Here is a 22,207-nt window from a genome sequence, read left to right on the forward strand (position 1 = left end):
TGCTTTAGTACATGGCACTACTGACAAGCAATTTAGATAAGAAACACTAGGGGGCTCTTCTGCATGCTCCACCTTGTGCATGGTCTATGAAGATGATCGGTGTGGTTTTCATAAACCATACTGTACATACATACACAAGGCATGGGAAAATTGAATGCAGCCTATTCTGATCTAAAACATATTCAATACTGCAAGAGAGTCTTGGAATCTAGTGAAAAAGCGGCCAAGTTATAAATAGTTGATCATCTTTTCAGCGAGGTCTTTCCATGTCAATTCATCAAGACAGTATGTACATCCACCTTACTTGAAAGTTGAATGTACAAAGTCTGTCTCACGCAGCGGACATGATAGAATGAAAACCAGGCCAATGAGACAAAAATCATCTACATATCTAGTTTTCCTTCCAAATCACGCTAAGTTTTGAAATATAATATCCAATTTCAATATCATAACTGTAATGCACAGAAAAGGTGCAGCAATTTAGAGCCATGTTGACCGATCCCATAGTCCTTCCCCCCTCCCTTAAAATTTAGAAATGAAAAATAAAAACATAAAAATGAAGATACAAATGTACATGTATTTGACAGACATGCAGCCACTTCCTCGTTGGTCGATTATCTAATTACCATGTTATCATTGGTTGAAATGCTAATGAACAGTCAGGATGGGTCTAATGTTTGCCACATGGCCTCGTTTTCATTCTATCATGTCCGCCGCTTGAGAATTATGGTGTATTGCAACATTGAACTGCAACAGACTGACCAGTTCCTTGATGTAGATGATTTATTGATCAAATGATTTTATGTGACTTTGCACTTCTTTAGTCTGCACCCCCCCTCCCCAGCTAGTTGTTACCTAGCATACTTCCCCAATGAGTTAACAGCAGACACTGTACTTGCACACAAAAACTGTGCTGTCATATAGCTCATAATACTACATGTAAAATGTATTGACTGGATCCAAAAGCAGTCATGGTTATTGTCTTGTATCTTTAATTTTGTTTAGAATAAAGGTAAAGTCTTTGCTTAGCATGCACAAAACTAGCAGATTTGTTTCATGATGATTCATTTTTACCTCCATTTGTTTAGTCTACAGTCAGTAATGCAGACAGACTATGAACTGACACCTGAGCTAAATTTAATATTGCAAATGTCTACTCTGTGTAATATCCTTCCCATTCTTACAAAATGAAGGTACTTCATCCATATGAGATATGTAGAATACAACACGGTGTATTCCGTATCACCCGAGGTACCAGCCCGACTGCGGTTAGGATCACCTGACGGCCGTAGGCCGATCTGCGGGAGGGCTGAGACCGAGGGTGAAGCGGAATACACTGTGTTGTATTTTATTCATGTCATACCAACCAAAAAAAACATACCAGTCCGGAACACCCGTATCAGACGTTTTCACGGCCCAGGTGAATACAGGGAGTATTACAAAAGTAAGGTAGTCTTACCCCCAATAGTAACCTTTCAGTTACAAAGACATGTACTCAATGAGCATGTTCCACTAGTTTTAAGCCAACTTCAAAAGTGGATCTGGAACAACTTTTGGACTTTTATTTGATTTTCTGCATGACAACAGACTTCCCAACCATTGTTCTAGGATTGTTTGTAGAGTCGAGACAAGTTGCTAATCTAACTACATTCTATAAAGGAAAACTAAAAGAGCAGATTCTATCAGGAAAAAAAAAGGTTAACACTTTCACACTTACAAGCAGACATTCTACATAATTTTGATTTTGGCCTACACAGATCACACAGTAAATGAAATGAATGGCCTAATGACACTGATTTCAAAAACAATGAATGATAATTCCATGATAGCAGTGGCCACTTATAGCCGATAATTCTTAACTAAAAAAAGGGGGAATTTATGTAGAGAGAAGTGGAAAGGAATGTAACTTTGAAGTTATAATAACAAAGTATCCCATCATTTTCTCTGATTCACATTATTGAACTGAAAGTTATAAAAAAAAGATCACATTAAGTAAATACAGCAATTATTACATCAGTTTTCACCAAAAGTTGTCATTCTGCGTTGTATAAAAAAGCTGTGTTGAGGATAGATGAATGGTTACCTACAATGATGGTACAAAATTGAATATGATTACGTATTTCTCATAACCAGGTAGCAGACATGCTGATACAACATGGAAATAAACTGCTACAAACGTCTGAGAGCTCTTTTTTTGTCTTTCTTCTTTTTCTCTGCTGCATTCTTGTCTCCTGCATGCTTTTTTGCCATCGGCCCTTCACTGGTAGATTGCATTCCTGAGGTAGAGGGACAGTTTGTGTCTTCGCTTTTTGGGGGTGCAGTCTTTGTCGTGGACTTGGCATGAATTTCTGTCATCATTCGCGCTCTTTCCGAGTAGTTGTCGTACTGTTCCAAGAGCAGCTTCCCGGCTTCTTCGTTCAGGGCAGATTCGGGGTTTGGATAAATCAGAAGACACTTGATGGTGAGGAGGATGTGTTTCAGACCAAGATCGGCTTTCCAGTCTTTCTTCAGCGTGTTCACACAGATCTCTCCATTCTTGGCAACGTTGGGGTGGAAAATCTTGGTCAAGAAGAATCCCTTGGGAGGAGTCTGAGGAAAGTCCTTCCCAAGGGACAATTTAATTTTGAACTGGCCACCTTCATATGGAGTTCCCCCTGCAAATAATGTACACATACTGGGTTGGATGATGCGCATACAATACAGGTTACAATACACTTATAGTGTAAATTGAGAAAAGTTAACTAGCTAAGCCATGGGGTATAGCCATGGGGAGCTGAGGGACAGTTATTCAGGGAATATTGAAGCAAAATGCTCTGCCTTTGATGGGAAAATTATAGAAACTATCCGTTCTGTTAGTCTACTTGCTGATGACTTTGATACATCTTCCTGGATTTAATAACATGTAATAACATCATCACATCGACCGTTTATAACAGTATTTTAACTGGGTTGTCAAAAGATCATTAGCATTAGTTTATGAGTAGTACCTTTCTACAAAGACCTTTAAAAATACAGTTTGAAGAATATACAAAAACAGCAAAGCCATGTAATAAAGGTTTCCTTATGAAAAGCTATCCGTTGGATCTTACCCGGGCCTTCAATAGTGGCCTGTACATCTGTGATGTCCTGTTCATTAGGAAACACCTTCACCCCTTCAGGCGGGTTATTAGCGAGGTCGAGCACTTCTTTTGCCACCTGCCGGATAATCTGAGGTGACAGGTTCTCCACGTTGGAACTCTGCAAGGGACACAGAAAAACAGGAAGGTAAGAGCAGATTCCTTCTCTACTGAATCTAGTATCCAAGTGAGAGTTTCGGTGATTGTGTAAATCGAGGACTGGAATATTCGCAGTGGTTTTATGTTGGCTGCTATCATCGCAAAATCTTCACAGTAATCACACCACAAACATGTATCTGGTCTTCAGTGCACACCCCTCCCCTTGTTTCACTGCAAACGCATCCTTTTCGATCCTACCACGAAACAGTGTTTGGTCTTTTTTGCAGTAAATTGAGTGTATATATCCATGATATTGGAACATCAATGGACTCCAACTTGTGGTAGCACCTTAACTGAATTTGATATCAACAGGAAAAGCTAAGTTGGTACACAGTGGCTTCAGAAAACATAACTCAACTCAGTCAGCTGATGCACCTTGTGAACACTAGCAGAGATCAGGGGGGGGGGGGGCCTAACACTTAACGACAGTCAGTAAATTTCTAGCGAGGTCCAATCAAATGGCTGTTAGAAGGTCACCGAACGTCACCGACAATTAGCCAATGACGGCCAACAGAGTCGGTCCTTTCAAATGCAAAGTAGCCAATTAACGCCAATCTACTGGCACGCGATGGGCAAGAAGGAATATTTCACACCCTTTGTCCGTCGATTACTGGTTCATTGTTAATAGCGGCAATACATTACAAAGTAACTTTACGTGTGACTTGCAGCACATGACTTTTAATCCTGCTTATGTAGAGCAGAACTACGCACTGAACAAGTTTTAAACATCGACACGACCTGACTACACAACGCCTTATATTTGATAATGCAGTATAGCCATAACGCCACGCTTCGGAGAGAGCATTTTGGTATCTTTAGCATGGTTAAAGTTCTAAGCTGTAGCACTTCGTATCATGCATTTTCTTTAAATTTTATGTACGGAAATAATGTTTGGTGATAGACAATGTGACATACAAAACTTTACATTTATTGCCATCAGAAAATACAGGGAAGTAATGTCGCTTTCGTGTTTGGCTGACAATAGTCTGCGCCTGTATAAATTCAAACAAAGGTAAGTATACAGTGTCGAAGGAAAAACAAAACTAGATGCATAGGTAATACATAATATAATAAACAAAAGCGGGTTTATCGGCTCTTTTGAATAATGCCATATGCCTGCGACTGGGCGGACTGGCTCATCCCAGCGTCATGGCCGGTGACTCGAAGACGCGTCGCTGTCGCACTCTGGATTCGTTCTTAGGTGACTTTGCCGGAAAATCCTTTCAATGTCTCCTCTCGCCGGCAGTCGGTGATTAGGGGCCTCACAATGTGCCACAAAATCCTGACCCAAGACTAGCTTGGACTTGATTTCCCTCCATTTCTGTACGCGGCCCGTCTTTGAGAGCTTGCTTTGGTGGGAAATGTTGGGTCGACTCGAAGACTTTCACTCTCGTCGGGATCTATTCCCTCCCGCAATGACCGCTCTATTAGCGCTAGTGCAGCGCCATTGAAGCTGTAAAACTTCATCTCTTCAGTCTCTTCGCGTTTTGGTGGTGAAAGTTAACTTTACAAACTGATAGATCTAGATCTAGATAGATGTATACGTATGGAAGTAGTGGGAATAACAACTCAAAGGCGCTTGGTTTGAGTTGATGACATTTACATAAGACCAGGGGTGTTAACAACCCAAAACTCGACCGTCATTGGCTAATTGTCGGTGACGTTCGGTGACCTGCGAGCAGCCATATGATTGGACCTCGCTAGAAAGTTACTGCCCGACATTTAGTGTACACGGGGGGGCCGTTCTTCACATTTGGCTTAGTATAATTTATAAGGACAGTGGGACGGAAAGTGTGGCTAAAAATTCACCACAGTGCGTGGTACTGTGAACGCCGTCTGTGGATGGAGACAAAACTGGACTGTTGCCAGTTATCTTCTTCTTGGCCCGATTTTTCAAAGTCAAACCCTCCCCCTTTCAAATCCCAACGTCTGCAAACATCCCGTAACCGTTGGGTACAACCAACCCTTCTTCCAGAAGCCACACAGGTCGAACAAGTATTTCTACAATCTGGCAATATTAAGCATACTGTAGATACAGGTTCTAGTCATAAGACGCCGAGGAAGATAACGAAAATAACGGCAACATTTCTGACATGTTTAGATATCCGTTAGCTAGGCGACTGTTGGGATCCTCCATGTTTTGATTCGTCGCCTGCCCAGACGGCGACGGTTTCAGGCCAAAACCATCACAATTTAAACCCGCAACAGTCACAAGGAAGGAATAAATATAACATACGTACCCCGGACATACTACCACAGTGAGAAAATGCCAGAAGTCTACGGTCTACAGGTAAAATTGGCTATTTTTCGTGCGGCGACGATCGGCAAAGCCAGAAGCTTGTCCAGAGACTAAATAGACGATTCGAACTGACCAATCAGATGAGAGGAAAACAGCCTCGTTTTCAATGATATGGTGCATGATGGGAGTCTGGTAGACACCACTCACTAAAATGGGAGGTGCAGGATATACCATCTATTTCTACTAGGTCTACCCAAGGAGGTTAAAATATTTTAACCTCCTTGGTCTACTGTCTGGAAGTTGAACTCTTTCTTCAAACATATCAAAGATTTTGATCTGGAACTTGCATTTTGATCTTTGATATGTCAAATCTACAGGGCTTTGACTTAAGGGAGCTCCTCAAGGTTTCTCCAAATGGTTTGAAAAATTGGCCCAAATACCACTGATTAAAACTCCTGCTGAAATCATTCAAATTTATAGGAAATTTTCTGCATTTTTTTAGCCACCATATCGAGGATCGAGCAGCAGCTAGCACATAAACTTGAGGCAAAAAAGAAATGCGTTCAGCATGGACACACACGCTATGCATGTACTGAGTATAGAAAAGAGATACGCCAAAAATAATTACTCAAGCAACTGGATAAGATTTTGAAACAGTCAGACGTTTCAGACAGTATCGTCTGACTGTTTCAAAATCTTATCCAGTTGCTTGAGTAATTATTTTTGGCGTATCTTATTACCTGGATGTCTAACCTTCATCAACGTATAGAAAAGAGAGTTTGTCATCTATGCATCTATGAAGCTAATCCTTGCGGAGACGGCGTGAAGTGCAGGCATATAGGTGCCGTGCCTGTGTTGCATGTACAGTATTAGGAGAATGTGACGCCCCGCTACTGAGGACACCTTTTGTAAGTTGCAATCGTTAAGTAACAAGACTTATCAGACTTTGACATGTAGAACTTAAAGCCATACGTACATCTAATTATATCAACACGTGCTACATGATCTTTACGTGACAAAGGGACGCTGTACCCACGCACACGTCAACGGCATGACAAGATACGCTTCAGGTAGTCATCACTGCATGGAGGCAACTTGACAGGCTTTTGCATACTTATGTAACTAGCTTATGCAACATTTAGTATAGGTGAAAAGTCAGGCTTTAGGTATCATGAGCCAGTATTGGAGTCCTGATTAGTCTCCCACCAGACCCAATGGATTGCAAAGACCGCATCCAACTGGAAGAAGGAGCTTGTATAGCAAAACGCACTTCCTCTGCCAGTTTGATACGGTCTTTATGCAACCTATAGATCTGCTTGGAGATTAGTCCTGATGGCTTCTTCGTGACATTGGTTCAATATAACACCTGAAAGCGTCATTAAGAGCGAAAAGAGGAAAATTTGAGCGCAGGTCAATTAAATGCAGCCAACCATGTATAATGCCCTTGATGCAATGAGCTTGATGAAACGAACTTTAACCTCACGTGACTTACATTCCTGATTCTATTATTCGTTCTTCAACTCGAGAACGTTTCATTTCGTTTCAATATCATCTCAATCATTCAGTCTAAGGAAATTCGAAGCGGCGAATGAGCACCGTCTAAGTATCCTGTAAATCGCATTTTTCTAGCAGTCATCAGACAAATACCAAACATTGAACATGCGTGAAATCGTTCATCTGCAGGCTGGTCAGTGCAGCAACCAGATCGGTGCTAAGTTCTGGGAGGTAATCTCAGACGAGCACGGTATTGACCCCACCGGCAGCTACCATGGTGACTCCGATCTTCAGTTGGAGAGGATCAACGTCTACTACAATGAAGGCACGGGAGGGAAGTATGTGCCCAGGGCAGTTCTGGTGGACCTGGAGCCGGGTACCATGGACTCCGTCAGGTCTGGTCCCTTCGGACAGGTCTTCAGACCAGACAACTTCATTTTTGGACAGAGTGGTGCTGGTAACAACTGGGCCAAGGGCCACTACACAGAGGGTGCTGAGTTGGCAGACGCGGTGCTCGATGTTGTGCGTGAGGAGGCTGAGAGCTGTGACTGCCTGCAGGGCTTCCAGCTGACTCACTCCCTGGGCGGTGGCACCGGCTCCGGCATGGGCACCCTGCTCATCTCCAAGATCCGTGAGGAGTACCCCGACAGAATCATGAGCACATTCTCTGTTGTGCCGTCCCCCAAGGTATCGGACACCGTCGTCGAGCCCTACAATGCCACCCTGTCAGTCCACCAGCTGGTAGAGAACACAGACGAGACCTACTGCATCGACAACGAGGCCCTGTACGACATCTGCTTCCGTACCCTCAAGCTCACAACCCCGACGTACGGCGACCTGAACCATCTCGTGTCTGCAACCATGAGCGGCGTAACCACCTGCCTGCGGTTCCCAGGTCAGCTCAACGCTGATCTCCGTAAGCTTGCCGTCAACATGGTTCCCTTTCCACGTCTCCACTTCTTCATGCCTGGCTTCGCGCCCCTGACCAGTCGTGGCAACCAGCAATACAGCGCCCCGACCGTCCCCGAGCTGACCAAGCAGATGTTCGACGCCAAGAACATGATGGCTGCCTGCGACCCCCGTCACGGCCGCTACCTGACCGTGGCCGCCATATTCCGTGGCCGCATGTCTATGAAGGAAGTCGACGAGCAGATGCTGAACGTGCAGAACAAGAACTCCACCTACTTCGTCGAATGGATCCCCAACAACGTGAAGACCGCTGTGTGCGACATCCCACCACGTGGCCTGAAGATGTCTTCCACCTTCATTGGCAACAGCACCGCCATCCAGGAGCTGTTTAAGCGCATCTCCGAGCAGTTCACCGCCATGTTCCGCCGCAAGGCCTTCTTGCATTGGTACACCGGCGAGGGTATGGATGAGATGGAGTTCACCGAGGCCGAGTCCAACATGAACGACCTGGTGTCAGAGTACCAGCAGTACCAGGACGCCACCGCCGAAGAGGAGAGGGAGTTCGACGAGGAAGAGGATGGGGAGGATGCTGAGGAGACATATGCATACTGAGCCCACCACGCAGTGGAGGTTGATTGAGGATGAGCTTTCATAAGCCTCCTCCCAGTCATACCATATTAGCATTGACGTTATAGCTTATGATATACATTGTATAACAAATCCGTGTACACACGTTTTCCTCAAGAAATAAAGCATGGCTTTCTTGAAAATCCTTTCAGGACACTAAAGTTTAGTGAAAACAGCATTTTAAAACGTCATTGACGTGCAACAGCATGAATGTCCCTGCGCTATGATATGAAGGTATAAGCTTAAGTTCACTTAACATATATAGTTTCAAATTATTCATCATGTATTATATGTTTAATCAAAAGCTAACCGGCAATCGTAGTGAGGTTTCGAGTTTCATCTGTGTCTTCGATATGGAGAGCGCGGTGAAACGCAGCTGTAACTACGATGCTGCTTTGCAAACGTGCACATGGAAAGTTGACTGTCGGTTGTAAGTTGCAATCTAGGGTGTTCTGTCTACTAGAAGTTTATGGAGAGCTAGTATATTATAGAGGAGACTCACTCTCCTTAATTGAGTGATAATTTTTATTTCAACGGTGATCACTGTGCATGTCGATCTCAGCTTTGGATTGAGTCTCTGATATGTTCTGAGTCGGTGACGTTACCAGCACCACAATAAAGCGATGTTTCATGTGACCCAGGAATGACACATTTGTAGAAAAATGTTCGATGTAAACAGGATACCTGCAGCCGTTCTAAGGATTTGGTTTACTTATTCTCCTTACCGTGTACCGGATGGCCGGATTTGGGTATGGGAGGAATGTGGACAAGCAAGCTTTTCTATCTTAGCAGATTGAAAAGATATCGCCAATTTGTTATCAAGAGTTATACTGTACGAATGCGTCCTTCTATTTGCAATCTAACGCTTTTTGTGTTTTGCATGGGGTTCTTATACCAGACCGGAATAAAAGCAAGAGAGATGTTTGAAATGAAGAAGTCTTTGATTATGAGAAATTAGCTCTGGTTTTTGACCATGACTGATATGAGATAAATGTACATTCACCAACATCAACACATCTCCGAAGCCGTCAGGTCAGATTGCCAGTTTCTATATGCGCCAATCTCATTCCTTAAAACCGAATGTCCAAACACTTGGCTGTGAGAGAGGATACAAGTATTTATACTTTTTGGGCACGTAGAGGAAAATATTTTCACGATGTCCGTACCCGAGGCCAAATAGTTGAGCCATGCATGTCACCGCTGTCCCACCTTGCCGTATGCAAGGTCAGGCCTCCCTGCCGATGTTTGGCGCCTCTGACTCTTTTCGCCGGGATTTCAAAATCCATTCAACATGTCGTTATTTTAATCCCCTTTATTTGCAGCACGGAACTTCTAAATACAATGTTTTTTTTGTGATACAGTAGAGATTTGAAAATAGCTTTTGAAGGTATAAGGTTACGTCAAAGTGAGGGACCCGGCACCGGGGAAAAAGTGCCCATGGGAAACATCCGTCGTTACAGAGTCCCATGGGCTAATGGTCGTTAGTTTTTCTCTACAATAAAAACAAATGTTGAGAGCTGCACCACAAAAGGTAACGAATCAAGTTCTCCGTCGTAGCTTAAGTTGCAAGACAGGTGTTAGCAGATGTTAGGATCATGCAAGGGAAATATGGGGTTGTGTCACTCCACAACAATTTCTCCGCTTTTGAAAATGGAGAGGTGCAAGTGTTGTCCCTGAGTTAGTTTTGTGCCCACCGTCCCAAATAGCTGGATTTCAGCGGAGCATTGCACACATGTTGTCAAAGTTTGTTTTGAAAGTGTGAAGTTGGAGAACTACATCTGTTCACTTCCGGTTTACCGCATTCTCGTCTCGTGACGTCATACGGCATCCGGGCACTTGTAATGGCGACCCTGTTTGTGAGCGGAAGAGAGCTAGCGAGTGGGAGCGCCTTCCCTGTCGAACACCGGTGAGTATGCCAATTTGATTGCCCCCTTGAAGATTCTCTGGCTTCTGACACATTTAATGAGAATTTTGCCAAGGTCTAGATGCCCTGTGAGTGGTGTGTACGCCGCGCGATGGCCAGGAAGGCGGCGGACAAGTGGGCTAACCCAGTACGGTGCAGTTCCCTGTGTCCCCACTTGTCATGTCAGCTCCGCTCTGGGATCGGATCAGGGGGGTGGGCGAAAATAAAGCAACCTCAGCTGTGTCAGCAGGATGGACAGGCGCTCAGCAGTCTGCGGATATTGCCTCTAAACTGCCCCAAAGGTGGTCTTTCTTTGTGAATGCAGCAAGACTTTGAAGAGATGATTACATCCGTTAATGTTCTATAACACTAACAGAAGGTTTGTACTTGTTAATGCACCGACTCCTCCGATGACAGGTTGCAGCGATCGCGTTCCGAGTCGGGATGGATCGGATATCCCCGTCCCAAAACCAGTGGCAGCCATGAGCACGGGATATTTTGAGGAACCTGTTCCCTTCCGTTTCCTGTCCCCCTCCCCCCAACCCCGAACACAATTCCCCCCACTGCAAAACACATTGCGGTCCGGCAGGTTCATTGAAATGTTTGTCCTCGCCTGATCCTTTATTGTCTAATTTACATAACACAATTAACAGGTTGATTTGATTAGTGTAGATTACATGTGCATTGTTTTGGTACCAGATCATTATATTGTTATTTATAAGTAGAATTTACCTTGGGAATGCAGGCCTACACCCCTGGCTGTTTGGTGTTATGAAACCCCACCAAGTCGATACTGTGTTCTTTTCCCCTTTAAAGTTTTACGTTATTTGCAGTTAGCCAGTGTCTGACATTATGTAACCTCCGACAAATATTTACCTGTATCAAGTACTATATAAAGAACAGGCCTCTTCATAGGTCTGTAGAACCCAGTATTATTCAAGGCCAAGGAATGTGGCCAGCCTTTGAAGACATAATCCAGGTGTCATTGCCTGGTTCTTCCGACATCCAGTTCACTAAACTTTGCTAAATGTATTTCACATTATCCAGGCTGTTTGAGAACAATATGGTCATTGTTTGGGGGTTTATAGCACAGTATTTACCACACAAAGCACAAAAGTTTTAACTAAGTGTAAATAGAAAGCGACAGAAACCTTAGGTTAACCATGATGTAATGCTGGACACAAGGGAATTCCCCAGATATCCCCATATCACTATTATTTATACTTCCCAATAGCAGGTGCATATGCACTTGGCAATGAAGGAACTTGAAAGGGGATTTTGATTGGAATATTATCCATTCACAAATGTAGCAAATAGAATGAGTTGTACCTGAAATGTCTACATTACCGGTATAAACAAGAATTTGTAAATTTATTGGGAATATTGGTCAATGTGTATCACTATCAGTTGTATGTTTATAGGATTGATACAAATTGGTAAATTTCCTGCCGATTTTATCATATCTTTGACTTTGCTCTCACCACACTGGCTGTAATTTGTAGCCTAGGAGTAAAAGTCAGCCATGTTTGGCTATTTGCATGGGCCTGTACATGAGATAGCCTCTCCCCTACCAGTGCAGCAGAGGAACAACCGTGAGAGCAGACCACGGAAGATTGCATCATCAAGACTGGTTCTCAGACTATAAATGTCAGAGTTATAAACTTACATCATGGAATATGGTCAATGTTACCATACAGTCATGACAGTGATGTGATACCATTTTATTGGTAATTCTTCCCGATGTGATGCATTTTATACTTCACCTCAATATCATTTAAGGGCATGGGAAATGCCTCAGTCTGCTGGCTTGAATGGCTTTGGGGCTTTTCAGACATGCCATACACAGGTCATGATATATCATAGCGGCAGCAATGGTATGTGTAAGCAGAATGCATAATTGCAATGCTACTACATAATCATAGTACATATACATGTGTACATTTTTTGTATCATCCCTGAAGGCTATGCCCCAACTACTTGTAACTCATCTGCCAAGAGAACCTTTTCTTCACCATGCAGTAATTGTTTCCAACTGTCTCTAGTATCTTGTCTAAGACATGCTGCAGTATCTGGGTTTTGTCAAATCATTCACAGAAATTCATAACTTGTGTTGATCAGTGATGGAATCAGGGCAGGCGACCAGCCAGATCTTTGACCCCCTTCTGCTCAGCATTAGTATTATAGGTAGTAAGATATGTTCAGTAAGTCACTTCATGTGTGGAGGTTACTGACTGGTTTAAATGTACATGTATCTGTTGATGAATACATTTTAGGATTCATATATGAAGTGCTCTATTGTCTGCACAGTAAAGTAGTGAAGTGAAAGTAAATTGTTGTGGGTCATTTCTGGAAATTGAAAATAAGGAAAAGGGTGATACCTATAAACTCCAATGACAGTTGGAAAAAAAGGGGATGAACTTACATTGTTGTAGTGAATACCGAATACTTGAAATGATTATTGTATGTTTTTCACTCTGGATGTCAGTCTTTAGAAGTTTGTGTTGGATAAAACAGTTGTTGTAAGTCCAGACTTTATTTAGCCCATTGACCTCACTGTAGCTGTTCTCTCCAGAGGCCCAGTTGGAGGTCAAGGGTCAAGACAACAAAAAGCACACTTTCTAACTGTGTCATGGAAAACATCTTTTTCATCTTTTTAAGCTCACTGTGTAGACAGAATACCTCAAAGTAAAAGTCATACATTCATACAAGGACATATTATAAGATTATAATGTCCTTGATGCATGTGATTCCAGGTAGGTGGGTATGCACAAGAAAAACATGTCTTAAATTCTTCACCGAACAGTTTTTTTTTCAACAATGGCTAGCAATTGTCAAAGAATACTTTCTTTATGTTCTTGAGTGTAACCTTGATTTTGATAACTTCATCCTGGAATTGTTACATCCCTGGTAGGTCATCACAGGCACAGGAAGATCGGTCAAGGTAACAATTTAAACATGTTTCTATGGTTTATCACTGGATACTTGTATTTGCATAAAGAAGATTATATTGAGACATTAAATCATGAATGACAGAGTTGTGTGCCCAGTAGGTAAAAAGTCAAATCAGTATTATCAGGTTATTTGGTTTTTCCTGTTGACAGCTTGGGGACTGTGATTCGTCAAGATAATTCCTCCCTGGGGTAAATGAACTTCATGGCCATGGCAGTCCATGGCATACCTTGCATTGTTAGTCACACCAAAGTTTTTTTATCATGGTCTGAGTGGAAGAAAAACATGTATTACATGTCCATGAAAATTATTATTGGAAACGTCACATATTTCCCCACTAGACATCTTTTGTCAAATCTATTTTACATTGTAATGATAAAACGTATTGTTCTGGCATCATCTTGTTCTGATATTTTAAAAAAGTTTGATTGAGTAAGTCACAACGAACAGTTGGGATACAGGTTGGTAAATCACAATTGTCTGTAGAAAACCTGGCTGTGTTTTTTTTGGCACACATATTCGTCATTTATACTCCCTGTAACTAAGAATCCAACATAGTTGGACAGTTCTGTCCAAATTCCTGTGGAAAACATAAACAAGCCTTTAACCTGCTTTATTTCAGGTATACTGGGTGTGATTAGAGGCGATTTACTTACTTAACGCTAGACAGGTAAGAGCTGTCATAATGAAAAAAAAGTTGTAGGGGGATCAGGAAAGTTTTCGACCCTCTCTTTCCTTCAGATCATCTACATATGAAATCGTTTTTTATCCCCCCCCCCACCTTTTCATTAAAAAATTCAGCTTGGAAGCCCCTTGTATTTTGAATGGAATAGCCCCAGGGTTGGGAGAAAGTGCAACAGTTTTGTTTACGCTGATGTCATATCTCACTAATCTTATCTGAAGATATGTTGGCAGAAATGGGTCAGCAGGATTTTGACAAACAAGAAGATGGGCCATGTTTTTGGATAACATGTTAATGGCAAAGAGACATTGTCCTGTAGGGTAGGAAGTATATCATGCCAGCTTCGCCTGCGCAGTGAGCAGACAGACACAGTACAGGTGGTGGTTAGTGGAGCCACCGGTAATTGGATTAATACTGATGGACCAACCGCTGTCACTGCCAGGTTTCTCAGCAAACAGTATGTACAAAACAGGTGGGCTCAGGATGTATACACAGCTTCTGAACTTGGCAATGGCAAGGTCACGTCACAAGAACTTGGACCTGGAGACGTCTGTCTGTGACTCATACCTGAAATCCGGCTGTTAGCGTGACATTGTTTTCGTGAAAGGCAAGATTGAAGATGTTTGAACTTCAGGTCTCTCATTAGAGTGCTTTGCCGGCATTCCTTCATTGTGGTCTGGCTGGATTTCAGACTTTCTGGCTCATTTGAAAAGTTCACACTATTAGAGTTAGGTTGGTCGGTAAAGGTAATTCCCAAAAGGTAACACAATGTGTGTATAGACGTTCATTCCATATACCGTACATGTAAATGTGGCATACTATTAGATGTAGAAGAGTTTGTGGAACATTCCATTGATCTGCATGGGTTGGTTTTCAAAATTAGAAATGATGCGTATTTGCACCTATATACACTGTAAAGTAATTTATTTTTTAGGGGATTTAATTTCGCAGTAGAAAGGGAAATACATTTTTTGCAGTGTTTTATATGATCGTAGTTGAACTGTGGTACAGTAGTAATGCATATACATTGGAGATGCATATTCGTGATATCCCATTCACTGAAAAGAAAACGTGAAAATAAAACCGCCGTAAATATTTCAAGACTTACAGTATAAGTAAGAAATGTTCATTATGATGTGGTGACTGATCCATTTGAAATGTTGGTCTTTGTAAATACTGAATAGTATCATCTTTTGCTATATCATTATCGTCATTTCCATAATTACCAGACCGTAAAATGCTTGATTTTTTGTTGTTATTTGAATGGAGGGAGTTGCATCAAAAGATTCCTTGTTACCATACATTGTTTGCTGTATCCAACCCTTTGGAAAATGACCCCTTAACTTACAGTGTTTAAAGTGTAACCTTTCCTGTCACAAACATTTAAATACTGACTGAGGTGGACCTCCAGCCAAGCATTACATGTTACATGGAAACTTGTCATGTTGAGCAAAAGCACGGTCAATATCTACCCAATCATGGCTCAAAACATACGTGACGTACAATGGGAGGTGACAATACACTAAACACTAAACAGCTGCAATGTAACAGACCTTCCCAGACGTTTGAACTTCACAAGTCTTATAGTTGTTTTCAAAACCAATGTCTTGCCTGAAGGGTGTCTTACTAGAAATAGATTCTAATACAATAAATCTTCAAGCAAAGGTTATTGAAAGGTGAAGTTGGCCCTGGGGAAAGAAGCTGTTCTTATTTTTGTATTGCTGTGTTTGAGAGGTAAGACGTAAATCTTCTATGCTTACTTCTTTTGCAAGACACAGCAGACACTATTGAGGTAGGCGTGTGATGAAAGACGCAATGCAGACTGCCAGGCAGCACATATTAGATGGTAGTGTTGGCAAGACAGTGATGTACTGTTTTTTTAACGTGCTGGTCTATTGGGGATAACTGAGCATAACAGGTAAGATTTTTATAGTCAAAGTGTGTCCTCTCGATATGGTGGTATAATTGTGGAGGCCATATACTTACAATGTAGTTAGATGCCATGTTTGATGCTGTTGGACTGAGTGATAGACTGAAAATGTGTGTGATCACCTTGCAGTGTATCTTTTTCCTGGTTGTTTTAGGAAACGGTGGATCCGATGGTAATAGTCAAATGTTGTAGTGTGAGTCTGAACCTGAGATACATCCCACACTGAGCTGAGCCTGATGCAAGGGGCTCTGTATGAGAGTCCCGACAATGCTTTATTACACTGAATTGAGGAGAAGCCCTTCGAAGTCAATCACGCAAAATATGTCACATCACAATGAATTATGTGAATAAGAAAGCTTTCCCTTTGAAATACAGGAAAATGTCCCGTGAAGCATAGGCAAGATATTTCAATTTCCTGAGGAAATTGAAATGTATTGCCTATGCCTTATGGAAAAGGGGCATGTAGGCCCCATATGTAAGATGCAAATACTGTACAACTTGTTAGATTCACAGGTGTTTCTGATTGTACATGCAAAGCCTTGGGTGCATTTGTTAGCCTGAATGAATAATATTATAACTTCCACAAGATCTGTGAAGGCTTTCAGAACCATTTGCCACTACCTGTTCTACTCCAGTGGATCTCCGTATCGCCATGGCAATATGGCATGTTTGACGTCAATCCGCAGGAAAACTTAACCCCGGGATGGCAGAAGCCGCTAGAAGGTAGGAGGCGAGCTGGGCTATAACAAATCACTTGGCTGGTCCTGGCTAAGGTGAGACATCACACAAGACAAGGGGATAGCAGGAATGCTCTCATGAACATCTTAGACAGGAGTGTTAAAGTAGGTGATGTACATGCAGTCCTAGTGAGAAGTAATGGGACTCCTTGCCTTTAAATGTAGTTGTAAACTGGAGTGAACATGGCAGGGGAGACAGTTTTCCTGGAGGCAATGCTGCAGTTCTAAGATGACTGATGACCTAGTGAGAAGTAATAGGACTCCTTGTCTTTAAATTTAAATGTAGTTGTAAACTGGAGTGAACATGGCAGGGGAGACAGTTTTCCTGGAGGCAATGCTGCAGTTCTAAGATGACTGATGAAGATCATTCCAGTATTTCCACCCAGTGCCTACTGATATACTCGGTCCCCAGAAAGTACGAAATGGAACGAAATGGAACGAAACGGAACGAAATGGAAAGAAATGGAACGATGAAGATCATTCCAGTATTTCCACCCAGTGCCTACTGATATACTAGTAGGAAAAGTCTTACAGAAGCAGTAGATCCATGTTGATTTTGCGAAAGATGTCACTTATTCAAATCATGTCTCACAGGAATCTTCTTCTAATATGGACTGAAAATTCCAGTTCACTCCAACAGTTAACATTGACTGCCTCCTAGAAGTACTAGTAATTTGGCTGAATTTCAGGCTACCATCTGATCATGGAATATGGAATCTTGGATCCTCCTTTGATTTTCCTTTAGGTCAACTAATTGTAAGTTCTGCAGTTTGGAGTGCTTTTTTGGAAGGATAGATTAAAGGCACTTCCTGTAGTTCAAAGGAAGGTCTGTTTTGATTTTATTTTATCTATTAGGCCATATAAAAAAATATATCCAGGGCTACTCATCTAGCCAGAGGCTATGACCCCGTTCATACTAAGTCGGCCAAGTCGCTCGAATCGCTGAAATCGCCGAAGCCGCATTGCTGCGGCCTAGTATGAACGCTCCAATTCGCATGTGAAATCGCCCGATGCGCAACGCAGCGAATCTACCTGCGGGAGGTTGACTACTACTGACTTGGCCGCATTCCCGCTTAGTATGAACGCTCCAAGTAGCTCGATGCGCATCGGGCGCATTGCTTTGCAAATTTACCCGGACATGGTTCAAGGGGTCATATGCGACGTCAGCCTTGATTTCCGTTTGTTTGCCGCCATAATACGATAATTCGATTACGATAGCTTGTTGGAATATTTCGCGGAAATATGGCAGAATTGGGCGATTTTGGCCTCTGGGATGACGAAGAGACACGCGTGGTCATGGCCATCTTCGGGGATGTGGGGATACAGATGATCCCGCCGGAACAAGAGCGTGTATGAGGAAGTAGCAATTTTACAACTCGCGCTCGTTCAACCCCTTGTGTGAAGGAATGCGGCTTTGGCGATTTCGGCGATTCGGGCGACTTGCGCTGCTTAGTATGAACGGGGTCTATTAGAAAGGGCTGTTCAATGGCCAATTTTATTGGGGGTTCTGTCAGTGCCTGTAGTTCTAGGTGGATTTGTATGTATATTGTAACAGCTGAAGTTGCCAGTTGTACATGTTGGGCACTGAGTGTAACGGATAGCCGTCATAATTTTTTTTCATATTCTAGGGCCATAACATAGTAATGTAATATCTTGGGACAGATAACTTTATGAGGTTCCCAGGTTTCACAAGTCGTCTACCACAATTTTTGTCATGTTGAGTGCTTGATTCCCATAGCCAAACGGTACTGATGATATCATATCATGTTACTACAGCATTAATATTGGTGCCAATTTTGGTCTCAGCAGTGCCCAATTTTATCATCCATAATCATCTTCATTGCTTGTAATTATATATGTTATCTTTTATAAAGTTGCATAAGAAAATCGGCAACAAAAACAGTTACTCAAGCAACTGGGTAAAATTTTGAAACGGACTTTCAGACAGCATCCGCTGTCTTTCGTCAGTGACTAAAGGACAAGAAATCATGTTGGAAATTAGTTTTTCGTATTAGCTTAAACATATGCAAAATTTGAAATCCCTGCTAAATTTCATCCATGCCAAGTAGAAAGCTGTGAAAGCCTGGGGGTGTGAAGCATTGTACCTTGACAACCTGCCAAGCATTATTATGACTAAAGACGCTGAGACTCTCTATAGTATACACACATAGCAAGCTTAAGAGGGCTGAGGTATAGGAATATCACACCGGCATGTTTTTCAGTATGTACCCTTGAATTTCAGAGAAAAAAAGACTCATATGTGGTCTATTTGATAGAAGAACGAAACAATGTCATTATTAATGATTAATAAATGTCATTCTGATGAAGACTTTTGAATGAAAGGTCGGAACCGGTAGATCGTTGTGTCTCCGCCGTCATCCTTCTGACGCCCAATTTTGAAATAAGTTCTCCTTCAAAATTTCTGAAAACTAGTCCTGTATGACCAGTGCAGGTTGATTTATTTGGCAGGTCCTCACTCCTCAAAGTAAGGCCACGCCAATTTATTCTGTTGCTTCTCGGAATAGCCTGTCCTGTTTTTCCCATTTTGAAAAAAAAAATTTGGTCACTATTCCCATTCACAAATTTTATCTCCCAGTTTTACTATCTGTTCAGTTGTAAAACTCAATAGCCCCCACAAAGGCCTGCACATACATGTACCTACAAATTCTGGTCACATTGATCATAAGTTATGATTTTTCATTTATTAAAACTATTTCTCAATATCAATCCATATACATGTATTACATGGCAAAAGGTAATTTTGTTACTGAAATTATAGTACTAGATCAAAGAAAGGGGTGCATTGCATAAAATGAGCCATACAAAGCTGAAACTTGATAATCCTCATATTCTTTATGTTATGTAAACCTTTATCTTCACCCCAGACTATTGGCAAAATTTTTTTTTAAATTTTTTTTCGCCCTGTTTCTTGCTCCAATTTTTTCTGAAAAAAATCCAGGAAGTAACAAATAAAATTGGTGTGGCCTAATGGTAATTCCTTCCTGCTTCATTATATTTGCCTGACAGGTTCCACTCTAACAAGGGTGACTGATAGACCATGATTGATATTTCCTAGAAACTCGTAGGAGATGAACATGTTTTCAATCATTAATCATCAACCAATCAATAACCTGTACAGTTGTCTTTGATGGGTCAATAGCTAATTATTTTAATTAACGGCTTCGGGGCACCAGGTGTGGTAAATGTTGATGAGAAACATCGAATGGATTTTCCTTTGGAAGCACCTTCAAGCAGAGACCTTTCTTCTCTCTTGAGAGTGCTCTGGTGGCAAGCTGTCAAGAATGTAGCAATTGAATGGAGACCTTTATTTGCTGTCTGTGACTTTTTACCTGCAACAGGTCACTTGTTAATGCAAACGACCAGACAGAAAGTTTAGTGGCTTGGTAGATCTACCTCTACACAATGATGGGTCCGCCATGACTGACGAAAGACAGTGGATGCTGTCTGAAATGTCTGACTGTTTCAAAATTTTATCCAGTTGCTTGAGTAACTATTGTTGGCGTATCTTACCACTGGATGTCTAACCTTCATCAATGATGGGTCCTTTTTTTCAAGGATGTTTAAAATTATTGATTAAACTAAATTACAAGGAAGACTCCTTTTTATGGGGAAACTTAAGGGAATTGGCATATTGTATTATATATATATTTGGATTTTGGATTAACTCTACAGGTCATTAATTGCAGAAAATCCATTGTTTTAGTTTTACCTAGAGACCACATATTCCTGTTCCATAGGTTTCTCAGTAGTTAAATATGATTGTGTTGTTGTCAGGTGCCTGTTTGGCTTGAAGTTGAAACATGATGTACAGCTACAAGTATGACGGACAGCTATGAAGGATGTACACCATTGTCGCTTCCAGCTTTGGATCATTGTTCATCCTGGCTAAAAGGAGGTGTGTCCTGTTTTGATGCCATGATACGTATAGAATCAATACAAATTAGATCCAAGTACATTTTCAGTGGCTTGAAATATTGTCAACAACGCTGTGTGGAAGGGACAGTGTAACGGTAAGGAGTGGCTTCAGAGATGATAACAGCACTCTGGGGGGTCTACAGGTGTAAGTATATATACAGTATCACTACAGTAAGAGAATGGTATTAACTTATGTTATTCCTGTTTTGGGCTCATCTATGCATTTTGTATTGCAGAAGATTGCAGGGACCTGTTGGTTAGAAAAGGGAGGGGCAAATAATCTACAGTCCTTTCCCTTTTTTTGCGGCCCTGTATTTTACTGCTAAATGTTACATTCAGCAGGTATATACAAATAGCTTTCAGATTATGCTAAATGTCCAGTGGTTAGAACTTAGAAACAAAGAGTTAGTGTTTGGCCTTATGATATATGAAGATGGCATACCAAGAAAAAATGAAGACGATTTTGAGTGTACGTCAAAGAACCATACAAATTTTCCAGATCCCTTTTGAGCTACAAACGCACATATGGTGCATCTGACCATTAGTGACGCCAATTATCTGCGTCAAAGATGTACGCTCGGAAGAAGTTTACGCAGATGGAAGTGCGCTTGTACGCACTTCAAGGATGAAGGGTCAAGATGTCAGTTTTTATTTTGTATATGTAATCAAGGAGGTTATTGATATAATCAAGAATTTAAGAAAGGCAGACACAGATTGAAAATGACCAAATACTTGTTCACAATGCGATGATGTTGCAGTGATGGGGTCATCATGAAGCTTGAGCATAAAAACAACACAAATATTTAATGATGAACAGTATATGCTGCGATCACGACTTTCCCCTGATAGGGTCAGGTGGTGTGCGCATGGTTGACTGTTAGTGGCACTGCCAGCTGTCGTTTCTTGGTGTGTCTTGGTAGATGATGCAGTCATGCTGGTCCTTCTTGACTCCCTGTTGCATCTCATTAAGAGAAATCAGAAGACAAAACAGAAATGAACCTTAAGTAAGTGAACATAGAGACTTAATCTGTTACGTTCAACATTGGTTATGCATTTTATTCCCTTCTACTTCTACTTTGCTTTTTTTTATACTATCAATGTAACGTTACTTCACATAAATCTGTCTGTATTAGTGATGTTGCATCTAGCATATAGCCCTAAATACCTTGTTTTAAAAAATCATGGATACATGTAACGTTGGGTAACATAAATTCGGGATTTTTCCGATAATGGTTGACTGAAATCAATCTAGCAGAACAATAAACCATCCTTTTTTTCTATTATTCTGTCAGTATCATGTACTATCTTTGCACTAATCATATATATGGTAGATTTTGTCTCTAGTCGTGCTGACACCATAATATTTCAACTTGAAACTACCGTCCGCCGCACGCACAATGACGGTGCTGTCGGACAGGGGGGCACATTAATTCGGGAGAGAAGATTCGTCTTGAATATCTTACCGCTAATCACATTTTATACAGCAGCTATTCGTTCCATCCTTGGCTTGAGGAGAGTGCTATGGA

At 41.6% G+C, this 22,207-nt stretch overlaps 3 protein-coding genes across 5 annotated transcripts in view; 2 read left to right on the forward strand and 1 right to left on the reverse strand.

Moving 5' to 3' along the window:
• Positions 1-1,547: 1,547 nt before the first annotated feature.
• On the reverse strand, positions 1,548-5,666 carry LOC136440891 (ubiquitin-conjugating enzyme E2 S). Its single transcript, XM_066437051.1, has 3 exons — positions 5,516-5,666; positions 3,090-3,237; positions 1,548-2,654 (listed from the first exon to the last, which is right to left on the reverse strand). The coding sequence occupies exons 1-3, from the start codon at positions 5,522-5,524 to the stop codon at positions 2,170-2,172; spliced, it is 642 nt and encodes a 213-aa protein (XP_066293148.1). The 5' UTR covers positions 5,525-5,666; the 3' UTR covers positions 1,548-2,169.
• Positions 5,667-7,036: 1,370 nt separating this feature from the next.
• Positions 7,037-8,544, forward strand: LOC136440771 (tubulin beta chain-like). Its single transcript, XM_066436882.1, has one exon. It carries the CDS (start codon positions 7,174-7,176, stop codon positions 8,527-8,529), a length of 1,356 nt encoding a protein of 451 aa, XP_066292979.1. The 5' UTR covers positions 7,037-7,173; the 3' UTR covers positions 8,530-8,544.
• Positions 8,545-10,340: 1,796 nt separating this feature from the next.
• Positions 10,341-22,207, forward strand: part of LOC136440872 (myocardin-related transcription factor B-like) — a 76,818-nt gene continuing 64,951 nt past the window's right edge. For all 3 annotated transcript variants that reach the window (XM_066437023.1, XM_066437024.1, XM_066437025.1), the window contains exon 1: positions 10,341-10,450. The gene's annotated coding sequence lies outside the window, so the exon portion shown is untranslated. The remainder of the gene's footprint in view (positions 10,451-22,207) is intronic.

The sequence above is a fragment of the Branchiostoma lanceolatum genome, chromosome 8 (genome assembly GCF_035083965.1).
Source record: "Branchiostoma lanceolatum isolate klBraLanc5 chromosome 8, klBraLanc5.hap2, whole genome shotgun sequence".
In the NCBI taxonomy this organism is placed as follows: Eukaryota; Metazoa; Chordata; class Leptocardii; order Amphioxiformes; family Branchiostomatidae; genus Branchiostoma; species Branchiostoma lanceolatum.

Bases quoted from the DNA above. Each gene is read 5' to 3' on its own strand.
- LOC136440771 (XM_066436882.1), top strand. From the start codon at position 7,174: ATGCGTGAAATCGTTCATCTGCAGGCTGGTCAGTGCAGCAACCAGATC.
- LOC136440891 (XM_066437051.1), bottom strand. The intron at 2,655-3,089 runs GTAAGATCCAAC...CATTATTTGCAG, and splicing joins GGCCACTATTGAAGGCCCGG to GGGGAACTCCATATGAAGGT.